Consider the following 18,944-nt stretch of genomic DNA (forward strand, 5'->3'; position numbering starts at 1 on the left):
GTTTTATTAATTGGAAGCCCTTTTCTCCCAGAGCTCTCAAACTGTCCAGAACAGTCTGCACACGTGCAGTTTCTGTGTTATTTGCTTTGGTGGGACCATGCAAACAAAGTATTTGTCACTTTCACTTAAAACTTTTGTGAATTGTTGAAATGGATGTTGGAGGGAGCAATCCTATGGCTGCTAGACAGTGGCTAGACGGCCATAGGATATCTTGTGTCCGGGAACCAACCTTGGAGCCTGTGCTCTGAGGTCAGTTCCTGGAGAACTGACCTCCACGTCTGCGCTGCCTCCAAGGCAGCGCGGAACAGCCCCATCCTCCACACTCGCAAGAGGAGTACGGAGAGCGACCGGAAAGGGGCATTCTGGGAGGCATTCTGGGGTCGGGAGGGCTGTCTAGCTGAAAATGCAGGGCAGGAGAAGCGCGGAGGGAACGATCCCCTCCATGTTTCTCCTGCCCTGCATTGGATAGGCAGCAACCTCCGAGTTCGGAGGCAGCCGCCTATCTGAATAGGATTGTGCCCTAATTTACAAAACAATACTGTGGTCTACCTGTCTCACATGATTAAAATACAATATCCATTCGTCCAAAAAATGGGAAAAGGAGTGGTTTTGTTAGAGGAAAGCAGGCAGGAACTAGTCCAAAATGTAAATCATATAGTTTCCTATTGGTCTGGAGAACTGGAGTTAGCACTACAAATGTTGGTTTCTTGATTGTACACAGTGGGACAAATATCTCAGAAGTTGGTGGGCAGCTCACAGGGGAAAAGAGATCGCCCAACATATCAGATGACTAGAGGGTGGGGGTTGTGGGGAGAACAACAGCAGAACAGGGAAGTGTCCTCCTTCCTCAATTTAATGCACATTTGTTTCAGTGAGTCAGATTCCGCCTTGTCCCATGTAGTCATTCTCCTTCTTCCATAATGCACCTAGTAGTGTTAAGTTGGATTTTAACTAAGCCAAAGGTGGGGAGCCTGTGGCTCTCCATCCAGCATGGCCAGTGGTCAGGGAGGGTGGGACTTGTAGTCCAACATCATCTGGAGGGCCACAGGTTCCCTAGCTCTGATCTAAGAGAAAGGTTCCTTTAGTTAAAGGCAAGGCACAATTACAAGAGAAAATTTGCTTTCAAGGATACAAAGATGTATGTATTCAGTACCTGCAGGGTGGGTCAGTTCATGTGTTCTTACAATGAGAGGGAATGATATGTGTGTGTGCTTGGGTTGCAGCATCTTACTGTCACTAGCACCATCTGATGAATTATAGCTGGGCAAGAGTGAAGCAAATTGGTGATAGCTGAGTGTATTTAAAAGACAATCCTATTAATTTTCTTGCTGAAAAAAGGGCATAAATATTCAAATGAGGTGAAATCCTTTGGATAGCTGATTTGTCAGAGACACAGAAAGATACTGTAACTCTACAGCCATGCACATGGCTGGGTGGGGTGTTGATTGACCAGCAATGTAGGATGCAACAAGAGATTCCATTTCATTTGCGTTTCATAGACAGCGCTATTCTGGGTTAGGTAGAAATATTAACGCTTTCCCCACTTCCTCACTCTGCTCCCTGTTAGCTGCTTGTTTTAAGAAACAGGACAAGAGCTGAATATAAAGACTAATCATAGCACACAGCTGTAGCTGTTGTTATTTATTTATTTTATTATTGGCATTTATATACCATCTGATCTGTAAAAAAGCCATCAGGCTGTTGCATAGACTGGACATAATGTAAAGCCCACCATATGGTTACATATTATACATGGAGCTACTGAACCACAATCCCAAGGTGCAATGAGAAAATAGCTTGGCATTCCATTTCAAAATGAATGATATGCAGTAGGCATTCTTAATTTGCTTCTGTTTCTTATTCCTCCTTCACTGCGCGTTTTAAGCTACGGATCAGAAAGATGAGGTTTGGTTTTTATAGGCAAACTACCCAATCCTATGCGGAGTTAGGCATGCCTAAGCAAATGAGTAATTACTGTGTTTCTGTGCTGACACAGAGATTTACTAAACTGAAGATGTGCAGCCGAAACCTATGTATGTTTGTGTTGAGAAAAGTTCCACTGCACACCTACTCCCAAGTAGGTGTGCATGGTGTTGCTGCATTACTTTTTTATTTAATTCATCCCTCTGAGAGAGAGCTGTTTTTTAAAAAAATATATTCATACACATCACAATTGCATTTTACTTTAGTGAATTTCAGTAACTATAAGAATCCCCTTGTCTATTTAGGCAGCAAATCTATTCATGTGACAGTGGGTACCTACTGCTGTAATGTACATGAATACATTGGTCTATATTTCTTCAGGTATAAAGCAAATTTTGAAGCTACTCAATTGCTGTTTGCAGTAAGACTGTATGAAAAAGAAGTGTGCTGGAAATCTTTTGATGTACCACAGATTTTTGTTTAAAAACTAATTTTATCTGTACAGGTTGCAGTAGTGAAATTGAAAAATGCGGATAAGGTATTTGCCATGAAAATATTAAATAAATGGGAGATGCTGAAAAGAGCTGAGGTAAGACTCAAATGTATATTCAAGCTACTGTTAAGATTATTTATCTATTGCTTCCTTTATTGAAATGTGGCAAAGATAAACGCAAAACCAGATTTATCGCTCAGTGCAGTATAACTTGTGATAAAAGTGTCTAACCTAAGGACATGGACCTGTCACACATGGACTCTCCATATTTCTTCAAATTTCTAACTAAAAAATAGAGATTCTATTCTATTAAGATTGTGACAACAAGAGAAGCTAAAAATGTTCTTAGGAGCTGAGAACCATTGAAGCTAGTGGGCATGCACACATTTCCCCAGATTCAGCAAGGACAATTTATATGGAGGACCAGACTTCCAGGCATGGATTCCTTCTTGTTTTGAGAACCATGTGCCCTAAAGGGTGTGTGAATACTAGGGAAGTACGAAAGTCACTTACCTTTTCGCAGGGGTGATTTGTGGTGTGGAGGAGGCGCTCAGCACCTCCCCCCGAAATCCTAACCTGGCTGGCTCCACTCCACAGCAATTCTGCGGAGCCGCCGGCCGGGTGCATTCGCAGGCGTCTGGAGCCTGTGGATGCAAATGGTGGCAGCTGCAGGGCCGCCATTTGCATTCCTGTTTTTGGCCGTGATAGGCTACGTAAATATTTATCATGGCAAAAAAAACAGGAACGCAAATGGCGGCGACTACGGCGGCCGCCATTTGCGTTCCCTTTTTTTGCCATGATAGGCTATGTAAATACTTACGCAGCCTATCACGGCCTCTGCAGGGACGCAAATGGTGTCCCTGCGTTAGCCGTGATAGGCTACGTAAGTATTTATGTAGCCTATCACGGCCTAGATGGGGAAGCGAATGGTGGCTGCAGACGTGCCGCCATTCGCAAAGCAGCGCGAACAGCACCAAGTAAGTGCTCCGTTTCGCGTGCCTTTCGCAGGGTGGTGGGACGGGGGGCTTTGTTCCACCACGGATTTCAGGGGGGCGAATGCACTGGCATTTGGCTTCACTGAGATCCGTGGCAGAATTCTCTGACATCCCTAGTGAATACAGCTTCTGGCTCTTCATAGTGCTGATCACCTATTTGGGAAAGTAAGAAATTTACATTTGCCCCGCTCCATTCCCATAAGGTGTTTTGTACAGATGGCAGAGAATTCCACCACGGATTCCAGTGAGGCCGGATTCTTTAGAATCTGGCCCCCTGGAATCCATGGCGGAACGGCCCCCTGCCCTCCCGCGGAATCCCCCCAGGACGGCACTTACCTGGGGTGGATGCGGCGGCGGTGGCAGATTTGGCGGCGGCAGCTGGTCTCCTGGCCGGCCGCAGCAGGGCTGCAGCCGCCGCCATTGCCATCCTTGCAGCTAGGATAGATTACGTAAGAATTTATGTAGCCTATCACGGCTAATGTAAAAAAAAACACAAAAAACCACACAGCGCATGCAAATGGTGGCGGCTACGGCGGCCGCCATTTGCGTGGCCTATTTTTCGCCGATTTATCTTACGTCAATATTTACGTAAGATAAAACGGCGGGGAAAAAAAGGGGAACGCAAATAGCGTAGTGGACCACCATTTGCGTATGCTGCGTGTGTGTGTGTGTGTGTTTTTTTACGTTAGCCGTGATAGGCTACGTAAATTCTTACGTAGCCTATCATGGCTAGCTGCAAGGACGGCGATAGCGGCGGCTCCGGCGGCCGCCATTTGTGTCCGCACCAGGCCGTTTGCTCTGCAGCCTGGCCGTGGAGCGGAGCTGGCCATCGAGGATTCCGGGGCGGAGGGCCGGATTGCCTCCCCCCCGTTGAGAATTCCGCGCGGAGGGACGGAGCAAAGGTAAGTCAGTTTCGTACATCCCTAGTGTTTTGGTGCTATCAAATCAGACTGCACTGCCATCTATTGGGAGGATCCCCTTGCACAGATCCTTGTGTGTAGTTACTAATGCACCTATAATATGTTGCAGTATCTTTGGATTTGGGTCCTTGTGTGACAGATAAACCCAAACATTGGTCTTACTGGATGGAGCCTTTCAAATTCAGTTTCATCCATAATGTTGCTTAGAGAAATATAGAAATTCAAAGCAACAAAAATAATTAATCACCTCAGATTCTAAAACAATATGATTTAAGTGCATGCTTACATATATAATATTTATTACCCATACACTGCCGTAATGGTCTTGGAAAAAATATGTTAACGTGGTGCATTCCATGCATACATGGGTTTGTTATGTGAACATGGAATCTGATGGATTTTAGCATCCCCCCTTCATTCTGGAATGTTGTAGACACACACAGTTTCTGAAGTTATATAAACCTGAGTAGGACTGGAGAGGGCTTCCAGTGATTAGGGATTAGGGCTTTATAAAACCGTCTTTAATGAGATCTATTCTTTGCTCTCTACACATAAAAAGGAATTTTGGTGCTGATGGTCATACAGTTAATTCCAGTAGCTCCCTTATTCCATAATTAAATGATGTGACAATAATGCACGAGCATATGCAGCTGTCTTGCCCAGTATTTTCTATTGTGGCCAGCAGCAGCTTCATCATTGGTTCAGGCAGAGGCCTTTAATCCTTTAACATGAGATGTTAAACTTCAGATTTTTATATTATGTTTTACTATGTTATTGTATTTCATGGTTTTATGTTTTGTTTTGTGAATAGAGCTTTAGTTATTGGATGGTATAGAAATGAAATGAAAAATAAAATGAGATGCCAGGAATTAAACCTGGGATGTTAAAGCATGTATTCTATCAGTGTGCAATTGCCCTTCCTTGATTATAGCACTATTGCAATAGCCAAGGATTAGACAGCAAAGTTTTATTTATTTATTTATTTCATCTCTGTACCATCCAATTGCCGAAGCTCTCTGGGCGGTCCACAAAAATTAAAACCATAAAGCGCAGCATAGAACAATATAAAATATGAAAGCTTAAAACCACAATATAACAGTACAATCAGAATAAAACGTAGCAGCAATGCAGAGATTTAAAATACCAAAGCTAAAAGACTAGGAAGCTAAAATGCTAAAATAAAATAAAATATAAAAAGGGAGAATAAAAAGGTCTTCACCTGACTCCAGAAAGAGTACAACGTAGGTGCCAGGAGAACCTCTCTAGGGAGTTCATTCCTCAAGGTGGGGAAAAATATGGTTACAGTTTCTCTTAAGGTTGAATGCATGTCAAGAATTCCAATGAACAGGAGCTGTGGGAAGAGTAGCTTAAATAGCCTATCCAGAAAAAATAGTTCCAAAACTATTAATAGCCTTAGTTTAATAGAAAAAAAGTTTTCAAACTCACCCTGATTGGATACATTCTTTTTTTAAAAAAAACTAGTTGTGTTTAGCTTTATTTCTATACATCACAGTTTGTCTAACTTTAGAAGAGTAAAATGCTTGAAAATTTAAAAAAAATGATGATTGTGAAGACATATTCCCTCAAAATGTGCTGCTAATATTTTTTAATATATGTAGTGATATGCATTTTTGTTGTATTGTGATAGAAGATTAAATGTAAGAGAGAGGGAGAGAGAGAGAGAGAGTGTGTGTGTGTGTGTGTGTGTGTGTGTAGTCTCTACACATATACATAAAATATAGATCCATACCCATGCACAAAGTTTTAACTTGTTCCAAGACAGCCCTTCCAAGGCATGATGTATTTTCCAGCTAATGAAAATTGGCAGTTTAGATATTTAGATTCCATCCAAATATAAACAGCGGGATGCAAAAATGCAACTGAATTCCCTCGTGTATACTGCACTACATTCCAGAACTGTGTATGCCAGTTAGTGTTGCTATAGGAAAAATAATGCTTTTGCTCCAGGTTAAAAATAGAAGCCTGCAACAACTGGCTGGAACAAGTCTAGCATATTAGATAATTAGACTCGTACGTCAGGATCCAAAGAGCTAGTTTCAGCACAGTCCCATGCATGTCTACTTGGAAGTAAGTCACTGTTCAATTCGGCTACATTCCTACGAAAGTCGCAATCCTATGCGTGTTTAGAGAGAAAGTCCTACAGCTCCCAGCATTCCACAGCCAGCATACAATTGTGCCCTAAGTGTGTTTAGGATTGCATACTTAGGATGAGTAAACATGTATAGGATTGCATTATTGGGCTCACCAAAAAGTAGCCCAGCAAAATTTATTAACTTTTTTTTTAATTATTATTTCCAACAGCTGACACGCATATGGTTATCACAAGTTATTTACAAAAATTTCCTCAGTTTCAATTTGCTATGGTGATGGTGCAGGGGAGGGTTGATGTTTGAGAAATGCAACTTTAAAGCTCATGGAATTACTGCCATAAATAAGTTATACACACAATTCAGCCATTCAGAATGTGCACCAAAAATTCTTGCTCAGCCCTCAAAAGAATGACCAGTTAAGACCCACATACATGGAGGGAGAAAAGGAGCTGCACTTCAAAGAGGCCAGGAGGAGGGGCCCCGCAGGCTAATATCATCCAGTAAGCACCTCCTCTGGCCAGTGGCACCATCAAGCCCAGCCAATGCAGGGCTTACATCAACGTCTCCTCATCCCCGCCCCCCTGCGGTCAGGCAAGCCGAACATGGGGTAGGGCATATCTCTCATTGTACTAGAGTTGCAGGAGAGATGATCCCTTCGTAATCCTATTATTTTTCCAAACTTCTGGATTGCCGTTTAAATAAATATATTGGTTACATTTCTTTATTACCTTTCTTTCTTTCTTTCTTTCTTTCTTTCTTTCTTTCTTTATAAATAATAAATATATTTGGATATGGTTCTAAAGTGTACCTAAAATATAATTTTTCTGCCCTTCAGACAGCTTGTTTTCGAGAAGAGAGGGATGTATTAGTGAATGGAGATAACCAATGGATTACAACACTGCACTATGCCTTCCAGGATGAAAACTATTTAGTGAGTGTTACTATAATGTACCCTTTCAAGTTCATTCATTTTCTGAACTTGTAATGTTGAATAGCTGTGTGCACTTTCCTGGAGTTCTTAGTCCTTGTTTGATCTCTAAAATCTAAATACAGCAAATGTTTTGTGATAGCATTCCAAGGTACATATTGGAATGGAGTTTTTATACATTTAACCTTAAATGTATAAAACCTGGCTGTCTTTTGAGTAGATTTTAAGCAAGCCATTATATTTCTTGCCTCATCCCAGCCTTGAGTAGGCCAAGCCATTGGGCATGGGGGATGCTGCTGTGTTCTACTCTCACACCTTGCGGCATGTGAAGGACAGAGGTGGGAGGACATAACACAGTAGTGCCACAGAAAGAGATGCTTCTCATAGCAGGACAGCTCCATAGTGTCTTGCTCCAGCATTATTGCCCTCGTTCTACTGTAGAATAGAATGCAGGGAAACATCATTACTTCAGCAGCAGTCCTGTGGTTTACCCCACCTCTGTTGTACCATTTGCATTACTTTCTAAATTTATTAAAACTGCTTTCTATTTTCTTTGTTCCTAGTACCTGGTTATGGATTACTATGTTGGTGGAGATCTGCTTACCTTGCTCAGTAAGTTTGAGGACAGACTACCTGAAGAAATGGCTCGCTTTTATTTGGCCGAAATGGTGGTAGCAATTGATTCTGTACATCAGCTACATTATGTCCACAGGTAAGCATAATCAATGGAATATATTTCTTATTTTGAACCAGACTTTGCTATTTTGATGTAAGTAATGCTCATATCTCAAATTCCAATTCCAGGAAAAACTTAGGAAAGTACTATAATTACAGTTAAAAAAAACTACAGCACTTTATGATTAGCTTGATAAGGGTGATATTTTGTTGCTATTTGTAATTTCTGGTGGGCCTATCGAGAGTATTTAAGGAATCAATTTTGTGGGACTTAAACTTTCATCAGTCTAAATCTTCACTGATTTGATCTTTCAGAGGCTTGGTTGAGACAACATGTAATATTACCCTGTAACATATGGAATCATGGCACTAGCTGTATATAATTTGTGTGCTGTATACAATGTGTTATCAGAGGTGTGGTTCATTTTTAGCATACATTAATTGCAGAAATGGCTTACATTTGGAATGAGAGTTTGAAATTTGATTTTTGTGTACTTCATCGAATATATCAAATACTGCTTGGTTCGTGTCCAGAAAAATAATGGATAAATTTATTTGCACAGATATTATAGAAGCTTATAAACTTTAGGCAGCTGGTCTTGTCTTTTTTGTGCAAAGTTTATTTGAATAGGAAATGTAATACTGTACTTGACTTCCTTAGCAGCAGGGATTGCTTATCTATATATGAATGACTTTATTCTCACTGTTCAGTTTTAAATTAGATTGCCATCTTGCATAATGAATGCTAAATAATGCCTAAATATAGGCAGTAATTTCCAAAAATCATCAGCATTTTCTTAGTTCTGCTACTTTGAAACTCATATCTGTAAAAATAAATATAATAAGGGGCACAATTCTATCTCACACAAGATTCATGTGGAAGGTAAATGTGGAAGCTCAGTTTCTACTCAAGCGTATCAGGAGCTGGTAATAAAAATGTGTATGTCTTTCCCAATCCAATCTCTGTGCACATGTGGACACAAACACAGCACACACACCAAGCTGTGCCCAGCTTTGCTAGGTAAGAATGCCTTTCTTTTTGCCAGAGCATCCAGTAGCCCAGGTCGTTGTTTGCCATTTGTAGCAAAACATATATATTAAGGGCCCAATCCTATGGTCCCAGGGACCATAGGATATTTTAGATTCTGCCTTCCAAGGCTGAAGACATTGCTACAACCTTGCAGGGGGACTCTGGGTTCCAATCCCTCCCCCACCCCCTTAAAACTGCCACCGAAAGAACTGTGGCTGCTTTCTGAGGTCACAATAGTAACCTCAGATGTCCTCACAGAGGCCAAAAGGGGGGCATTCCAATGGGGTGGGGATAGGAGAGGCCAAGATCCACAGAATCCTATGTCTTCTCCATCACCCATCCCCACCCACTGCCAGTAAGTTAGCTAGATGGGCTCAGAGGCCTATCTAGCTGGGCGGGGGAGGGGAATTTGGAGGGGGAATGGGAGTCAAAATTGCCTCCATCACTCCTCCCGCCCTGTTGGCAGCAGTCCAGCGAAGCGTAGGATTTATGAACGTTTCCAATATAAGGCTACAATCTTATATAGATACCTGGGAGTATGTCCCATTGAGTGTAGTTGGACTGTAAGACTAATATATGTAGAGAGGTTAGTGGTGTCACTGAATTAGACTGTGCCTACTTTTTAAACAAGTGGATCGGCAGTGTTTGTGAGCTGTATATGAGGTTCTAAATATTCCAGTTTTTTCCATTTTTGATGTTTCAGTACCCTAATAATATTCTAGTGTATTTGTACTCTTAGTTTTGGCCTCTGCACCATGTGTTTAAGTGTGCTGCCTTATAATTAGAAATGATTTTCAGTGTTTGCTTATAAAACAGCTGACGTATAAGTTGAAGGCATGTGACTGTAGACAAGCTCAGAACTAAGTTCTGGTTTTGTTTGCTGAAACCAAATTTAACATAATAAAAATAACATCCTTTTCAAGGAGGTAATATTGGTGACCTGATTTAGTGTGGTGATTGTAACCTGCAGGGGGAAAATTGGTCTGGAGAGGCAAGACACAAGATCTGTTACAGAGCCTTGATCTTTATGAGAGAATCCTCTTTCTCTTACAAGACTGAAAAGCTAAAAGTGCACAACTCTGAGATACTTTTACGTGTTATTTATACTTCATTGACACTGTTGCTGACCATAGTCACCAAGAGCATTGATTTGTGAATATAATAAACAGTGATCTTATGACTGTAAAGTTTTTCTTAATAATTCTTTATTAGTTTTTAGTTTCATATCACAAAAGAACAATATATCAAGAAATCAACAGTGACTGCTAGTCCGTGTCTCTGTACTGATTAAACATGAATAAACATTCCCTAATCCTGGACATTGTTGCATGAATTTCTGTTTCTTTTTCTTACAAACCTTTTTCCCTACTGACCCTCTCTCTCCCCTACCCTTCAATAACCCTCACCACCTGAGTGATCCCACTTCAGGACCAACTCAGGAAAAACAAAAACAAAACCAGACAGACAAAATAATATTTAAAGGAAAGCAAAGGGGGAAAATAATTTAATAAGAGTGGTTAATCAAACAGTTCCACATATGGCTGCCAAGTCAGGAGGCCTCTGTCCTCTTTCAACAGATGTTTAAACAGTGTTAAATCATGGGAGGCCAAAGATTACATGGCCTCACACCATGCTTCAATCCTGGGTGGTTGTTTCACCTTCTACGCCTGGAGCACCCATCTTTTAGCCACTAGAGTCATTAGTGGTGTGTCTCTCTTCCATACTGATGGCCTAAGTCTTAACGCCACTGTATGGCTTAGTATGTCAAAATCTAATGGAAGAGTGAATTTGATCCTTTCAATCACATTCCTCCAGAAAAGTTCCAGCACTGGACAACTCCAGAGTGTGTGCATTAGAGTCCCTTTCCCTTTTTGACATTTCCAACAAAGGAGAGAGTCACTTACATTCTTCTGGTACAGTCGTTCATTTGTCCAGTAGGCTCTTAGAATAATTTTTTGCTGGATTATTCTTAATTTCAGATCTAGGGTGGTTTTTTTAATTTGTGCTCTTAGGGCCTGCCAAACTGAGTCTGAACGTTGGCACTCTTGGCCAAGTTTGGTGTTCCCCTCTTCCCTAATATGAGAAAGATTAAACCTCTGGAGTTTTTTTTAATTGGGTAAATACCACTTGTATTTGCTTACGAAGGGAGAATGCTGACTGGAGGACTGTCCATGGTGACGGGAATTCCAATGCTGAGAAGGCAGCAGGACCAAATTTAGCTCTGAGAGCATGTTGCAGTTGTAGTAGCTGCCAGCTAGGTATGGGTGGGAAGGGAGCCATCATCAGTAGATTCTCAAAATTTACAAAATTTTGGTGCTCATCTATAGCTGGTTTAATGAAAAAATGCACGCTGTAAGTGAGTGTCTCCATCATATTTGTCTACCCCCTATAACTATGTTGGGATTGTTCCATAGTGTGAAGCCTGCATGAGAGTGAGGATCAGATTTCAGTGTCAGTCCCAGTTGAGCCCAAACCTTCCTTGCCTCTGTGATGGTGTGGAGTTGGTGATGACCAGGACGCACACAGAACAGCCCAATTCCTGTAGTGAAGGCATGGGTTCCAAAGCTTGCCCCTCCACAACCACCCAGACAGAGGTTTCCAGTCCTTTTGGTTCAGACCAGCGCAATGCCTATGTTAAAATATGGGCAGTGTGGTAGCTGCCTGGGTCTGGCAGACCGAAGCCTCCGTCCTGCACCAAGAGTCTCATTTTTGCAATAGAGAACCTGGCCTTTTTTCCTTCCCATAAGAACTTTCTAAAGCATTTATCCTCAAGATTAAAATAAGTTTTAGATAATTTAAAGAGGATTTCCCGTAGCACATGAATCAGCTTGAGGAGGATATTCATTTTAATGGTATTCACTTTGGCCCACAAACTTAATCCGAGTCCTTTCCACCATTCAGTGTCCCATTGTATGTGATCTGTTAGGGATCTAAATTATATGGGATTAATATATCTAATAGTTTAGGGATGGAGAGACCTAAATACTTGAAAGATTCTTCACTAAGTTTAAATCCACATTCTGAATAAACCATCTTGCTGTGTGGGGTTCTTAGGGGCATAACCAGGCCAATGGTTCTAACAACAAATTAAAGAGTAAAGGGGACAGTGGGCAGCCCTGGCACATCCCTATTTCTATGGGTAAAGGTTTAGAAATCAAGCCATTGTTTAACACTTTCAAGGTGGGTAAGCGATATAGAATATTACTCCAATTTATCAACTCAGGGGGCAATTGAAAGGCTTCTAATTTTTATTTTATTTTATTTATTAGATTTATTACCTGGCCACTCTAGGCGGCATACAGCTGAGAGTACACCAACCTGGCCCAATGATAACTCAGACTTTGTTGTAAAATGAGAGAAGTACCCCATGTATACCAAAGGTGGGGCTAGCTGCAGAAACAGAAAAGGTTTTATGAGTGTCGATGTGGCCTCACCTAGTTTTTGAAAGCAAGCTATGACTGTGTTACAGATAAGGGCTCAGCTGACATTCTTGTTAAGCCCTTGTCCAAATTCCCCCCCTCCCCAAATCTCAAAGGAAGAAAACTTTTTAGACAGTCTAGGTTTTTGATGCTGTTGTAAAAAACAAAGAAATCGTTTCTTGCAACTTGCAGCTGTAAGACCCTGGGCCGTCATTTGATAAAATGAAAGGTGAGACTCTCAAGAATCTTCTGAATGGTCTGTATATTATGCTGGAAGCTAATTTATAAACATTTGTACCATGATCATGGACACAGAGTAAACTAGTGTGTCTGCAAATAAAACAGAAAGTACTGCATGATTACAACTGTAAGTTCAGAAGCTTCAGAAAGGTTGCCTTTGAAGCTGAGAATGTATTTCTTACTTGCATAAAGATATTAGAATACTGCTTTGAATCCACACTCACATTTGCCTGACAATTTGTGTTACATCACCAATGGAGATGTAAAATGCAGGAAGAGGGAGAAAGCTTACTATGTTAATAGTATCTGGAGACCCTAGAAACAAGTTTACATGGTAGAACATCAACTTCCCTAAAGAAGATCCTGTTGACTCCTGTTTACCAGTAACGTCCACCATATTTGTTTGTTTGTTTGTTTGATTTATTAGCTGCCCACCTGGCCGGCTACCTGGCCACTCTAGGTGGCGTACAGTACAAATAACAAAACAAAATACAACAATCAACTGAACAAAACAACATTGCTCTAAAAACACCCTAACCCACCCCAAATGCCTGCCTGAACAGCCATGTTTTCAAAGCCCGGTGGAAGCTCATCAAAGAGGGGGCATGGCAGAGGTCACTAGGGAAGGAATTTTACAAAGTGGGGGCCACGACAGAAAGGGCCCTCTCCCTAGTCCTCATCAGCCTAGCTGTCCTGGCTGATGGGACAGACAGAAGGCCTTCCAAGGCTGATCTCATTGAACGCCATCCCTGGTGTTGCCGGAGGCGCTCCTTAAGATAGAACCATATAGAACCATATAGGTTCAGAACCAAGCTGGAACCATATAGGTTTTTAAAGGTCAATACCAACACCTTGAATTTGGTCGGGAAAAGAACTGGTAACCAGCGCAACTCCTTCAGCACTGAAGTGATGTGATCTCGCCGACGGCTGCCTTTAATCAGGCGGGCCACCATGTTCTGCACCAGCTGCAACTTCTGAACCATCCTCAAGGGTAACCTCACAGAGCACATTACAGTAGTCTAGGCAAGAGGAGACCAGGGCATGAACTACTGAGGGGAGCAGATGGCTAGGGAGGTAGGGACTCAGTCGCCGTATCAGATAGAGTTGGTACAGTGCCACCTGGCTAGTGGCTGACACCTGAGCCTCATGGACAGCTGGGAGTCTAAAATGACCCCCAGGCTTCACACTTTGTCCTTCAGGGGCAGCCACACCCTATTGAACACCAGGTCAACCTCCCCTTGTCTCCCACCAAAAGTACTTTAGTTTTGTCGGGGGTCAGTTTCAGCTTATTCCTCCCCATCCAGCCACTCACCAAGTCCAGACAGTTTGACAAGATTTTTACAGCCACAGCCACCTTTGGTGAGGGTTTAAATGAGAGGTAGAGCTGCATGTCATCTGCATATTGGTGACACTGCACCCCAAAGCTCCTGTAGTGGCTTCACATTGATGTTAAATAGCATCAGGGACAGAATAGAACCCTGTAGCACCCCACAAGTGAACAGCCAAGGATCTGAAGTCTCCTCCCCCAGAACTACCCTCTGGTACCTGCCAGAGAGGAAGGAATGTAACCACCATAATACGGTGTCCCCTATGCCTGACCTCTCCAGGCCATTCAGGAGGATACGGTGGTCGACGGTATCAAAAGTCACTGAGAGTTCAAAGAGAGCAAGGAAGGAGCATTCGCCCCTATCCAGAGCCCTCCTCATATCATTCACTAAGGTGACCAAGGCCTTGGGACTTCCTTTAATGAGGAAGTCCAGGAGACCCAGTCAAAGGCCTTCTCGGCGTCTATGGCGATTAGGGCACTTAGTGGTGTGTCTGGTAGGGTAGAGGAAATCAGATCTATAACGGTTTTGATATTATCTGCTCCCTGTCTATGTCTAATGAACCCCTTTTGATTAATGTGTATTAGACTTCTGATAATGCCCTGCACCCTCTCTGCCAGTATGGCTGTTAGGATTTTTAGGTCTACATTAATGAGGGAAATAAGCCTTTAGTTATTGACCAGCGTTGGGTCCCTGTCCCCCTTAGGGAGGACAGAGATCGCTGCCCCATATTGAAAGTCTGATAGTCTGCCCTCATCAATGGAGGCTCTGCATGTGTCCAATAGCCAAGGGATCAGTATATCTCCCATGGCTGTATAGCACTCCACTGGAAACCCATCCAGTGCTTTACCTGTTTGTATCAAGCCCATCACTTGGTGAAATTACTCTAAAGATATTGGTGCTTGCAGAAGTTCCCATTCGGCCTGAGTCAGGGTGGGGAGGTCAGAGTTGTTCAGGAGGGAGCCTGGATCTGCTGTAGTACTTGCCCCTTCTTTCAGGTATAGGTTTTGATAATACCCATAGAATGCTTTATTGATTTTTTCTGGATCCATGGTATGAGAACCATCCGGTAACCTGATACTTGGTATTGTCCTCTGTGAAGTGTTTAGCTTCACTTTGTAGGTTAGGAGCTTTCCTACCTTGTCTCCTGATTCAAAAAATGCTTACTTACTGCATTGCTTTTAAGGCCTAGAGCTTGTTAATTTCATATTGGGTTCTCTGCATCTTATGTAGTAAAGAAGGGGATGTGCTATATGAATCTGTGACAGTTACCAACTCAGTCTCAACCTCTTTATGTTTACACCTTTTAGTGTAGGATGCAAAGTCAAATATTCTGCCCCTAGTATAGGCCTTGTATGTATCCCAGAGAGTTAGCTGGGATGAGACTGATTTCTGATTTATCTTAAAACACTCCTCCATTTCCTCCTTCATCTATTGTATAAAAACCGGGTTATGGAGTAAAAACGTATTTAGCTTCCATGAGTGGTTGCGGGGAGGGGAAAGTTTAAGTTGCAGTGACAGCGTTACTGGTGCATGATCTGAGATAATGATACTATTTATTTTTACCTCCCTTACTAATGGGGCCATTGTGCCAGACAACAAAAAATAATCTAGCCTGGAAAAACTATGATGTGCTCCTGAAAAAAAGATATATTCCCTGTGTGAGGGATGGATAAGCCTCCAAGGGTCGATTAGTTTCAAATCACACATATAATCCAATAGACCTGCTCTCATACCTGTGTGTGGTTTAGTTGACAGAGGGATATTTCTATCTAATACCCACCCCATAGAATATTTTGGGGGGACATCTCAACTATCTTATTAACACATTCCCTTAATGTCTGTACCAAATCAACTTGTGAACCATATAATTTTTTAATCCATTTTTATTGTGAATTTTAACCAAACAAAAAACATTTAAAAAAACCATTTAAAAGCAACAACAACAACATATTCTAAAATCCTGTTTCAAATTTTACAATATTCTAAGGAGAGAAAAAGAGAAAAAATAGGTTATACATAAACTTCATTAAAGCAGATATAATATTCCACTATAAGTCCATTTGCAAGTTACGCCTACATGCGACTCTTTCAAATGTTGCTAGCATTGTTCAGTCTTCAGTCCGTTGCATTATAGGTGGTGAGCTTTTATCCTTCCAGTATCGTAGTATCAGTATCAGTAAGAACTGCAATGGCCCGGAAGATCCATTTACGCTGACCATGTGTCACCTTCCAAAAAACAGGTAAGTAATTGAAGAGAACATTGACATCAGTAATATTAAAGAGCTTTCCAATACAAAATTTATTCGTATAATAACTTCCTCTCAAAAGGAAGCTCCTATTGGGCATTTCCAAAACATATGAATAGGAGAAGCATTGACTACATTACAGCTCCAAAAATTACATTACAGCTCCAACAATTAGCCGAATTTGACAAGTCTTTATTAAAGAGATGTTGTGGCGTCCAATAGACCTGAAACAAAAGTTTTTGCTGAGTAAGGCATAACTGAAGATCCACAGAAATATTCGATATAGACAACAAAATGGCAGCCTGTTGATTAAACGAAATAAGACATTCTAATTCCGTATTCTATTCCTGCTGTAAACCGCATGTATCATATTAGTTCACTGGTAAGTATCTATAAACAGAAACGTAGGTCAATATATCTGGCCAACTTCAATAAGTATTTCCAGTAATGAAGGAGACTCTGAAGCAGTAAAAGCAGCGGGACCAAATCTAGATACGAACAAATGTTTCAATTGCAAATACTACCATTCCACTGTAGCAGGCAAACCAAATGTATCTTGCAAAGTTGAAAATAGCAAAAACTCATCATCAACACCCAGTAATTGAACCTGGGTAAAGATCCTTTTGTCTGTCCAGGTCCACCATAAAAACATTTTCTTTCCAATTCTTAAACCTGGATTTCCCCATAAAGTCAATTTGGCATGGGAAAATGAGTCAAACTATAATTGGCGTGACAATCTCTGACTGCCAAGATTGTGGGAGGAGCTCTGTCTGCCTTAATATGCTGAGAGCCCCCCACCCCCCAACGTTCAATAAACTATTGGTTGTTAATGGAAAAAGGAAAAAAAACCCAGTAGAAAATTTATCGTTTATGATTGTAAAGTTGAACGCCTGTTCTTTTAGGCTGCTTCTGCTAACCTGGAGCTCTGTATTCTGCATGCCTTATAAACAGAGTAACTGCAATCCAAGTGCCCCATGTTCTGCATCATACTTATATCATTCTGCTCAGATATACTTATGGTATAGTATTCTTTGTTAGTACTGTGTGATTGAATTCCAGACCTATTCCCTCTATAGTGACAGACTGACTGTTTCCTTTTTACTCTGCACTAGCTGTTACAACTTTTGTGTTCACATTATTTTTCTTACAAGAAAGTTTTTATTTTCAATAAACAAATAGTTTAAAAAACTAAATAGGACATGATGTGTTGAGATTCAACTATTTCTCAGAAGATAAAGGAGCTGATTTGTTTTGTCAGGAAGCTGGATAGTTACTGAAGTCTTTGTGAAAGCTCCTTGAATAAGTTTATTGAAGATTATTTATGTTGCTCATAATTTTTTTTAAATGGTATGATTCTTTGAGAAACACATATTCTAATATATGAACCACAGTATTTTGGATTTTTCCAGCAATAAAACCTTAGTGGGTGATCTGGTTTAAGCCCATTTGGGACTTAAATAACTTGGGAACATTATGGGAGGTGAAGGTAGGTTTGGTTGAAGTAAGAAACAATGAAGTCAACGTTGGGCAAGAGGAGGAACAGTGATGGAGGTAAATTTACCAGTAGCACTTTAGAGCAGATGAAACTCTAGTGGTCCTGTAGCCACTAGCCACAGCAAGAGATGGAGGATGGAAGCAAGAAGGAAGCAAAGCCAAACAATGGCAGGGGCAGAAGGGTAAGAATGAAAGAAGTAAATTGGAACACTTGGTGGGAATAGGGTCAAAGGAGCAGGATGTGTAGTTGGGAGTGAGAAAGTGACAAGTGGACAGAGGAAACTGCTTAAATAGGAGACGGGGGCTGCAGGAGAAAGAGGGGAGGACATAAGAAGAACTTGAAATCTTAATATGGGAAGGTAAGGACAATCTGATTGATATCACTGAGACTGGGAGGGATGAGACTCATGACTGGAATACAGCAGTTGAAGGTATACTTTGTTCAAAAGGAACAGAACCAACAGAAAGGGATGGAGAGTTGCATTATGATATCTGTGCAAGCATATACATTCTTTATAAGAGCATAAGAAGAGCAGTGCTGGATCACATCTATTCCAGCATGGTTTTCTCACAGTGGCCCACTAGATGCCTTCCACATAAAAATGCTCTGCTGGTTATTCCAAGATTTCATCATTTCAGCAGATTCAGTATATTTTGTTGAATCTCTTGTTAAATTATTAGGAGTCAGACATCCTTGCCAATCTTCTGCATATTGTCTAGAACTCTACCAGCAGATCAAGATCTACTTTCTGCCCACCCTTGGACTAGATGACCTCCAAGCTCTCTTTCACCTCTATGATTCTTGGTGGATATGAATACCAAATGTATGTCAAGTATTTTCCAGTGGTGTATCAGCATGGATGAGGTATTTAGGAGCAAATAACACAACAGACAGCAAGCATTATGCGCAAGGGAGTCTATGAGGGACTGGCAGTACTGCATGGCACAGAACAGAGTGAAACTGAAAAGAGGGTGAGGGCAGAGTGGAGGAGCCCACCCTTCAATTTGTATATACATTGTTAAGGTTACTGCAGTAGCTACGACTGAAAATGTTTGAGACTTTCCCACTTGAGCCATCTTTTGACTGCTGCACTGCCAGTGCATAACATTCTGTAATACTTTCCATCTTCAAATGGTTAAGC

The 18,944-nt window shown here is 41.4% G+C and overlaps 1 protein-coding gene across 2 annotated transcripts in view; it reads left to right on the forward strand.

Annotated features, from left to right (window-relative positions):
• CDC42BPA (CDC42 binding protein kinase alpha) overlaps positions 1-18,944 on the forward strand; it is a 275,648-nt gene that overhangs the window by 90,986 nt on the left and 165,718 nt on the right. For both annotated transcript variants that reach the window (XM_084828634.1, XM_084828633.1), the window contains exons 3-5: positions 2,429-2,512; positions 7,278-7,373; positions 7,934-8,082. In XM_084828634.1, the coding sequence (XP_084684760.1) occupies positions 2,429-2,512; positions 7,278-7,373; positions 7,934-8,082 (329 nt within the window). The remainder of the gene's footprint in view (positions 1-2,428; positions 2,513-7,277; positions 7,374-7,933; positions 8,083-18,944) is intronic.

This window comes from Heloderma suspectum, chromosome 1 (genome assembly GCF_057233095.1).
Source record: "Heloderma suspectum isolate Gila_16-S chromosome 1, 16-S_ref, whole genome shotgun sequence".
Taxonomy (NCBI): Eukaryota; Metazoa; Chordata; class Lepidosauria; order Squamata; family Helodermatidae; genus Heloderma; species Heloderma suspectum.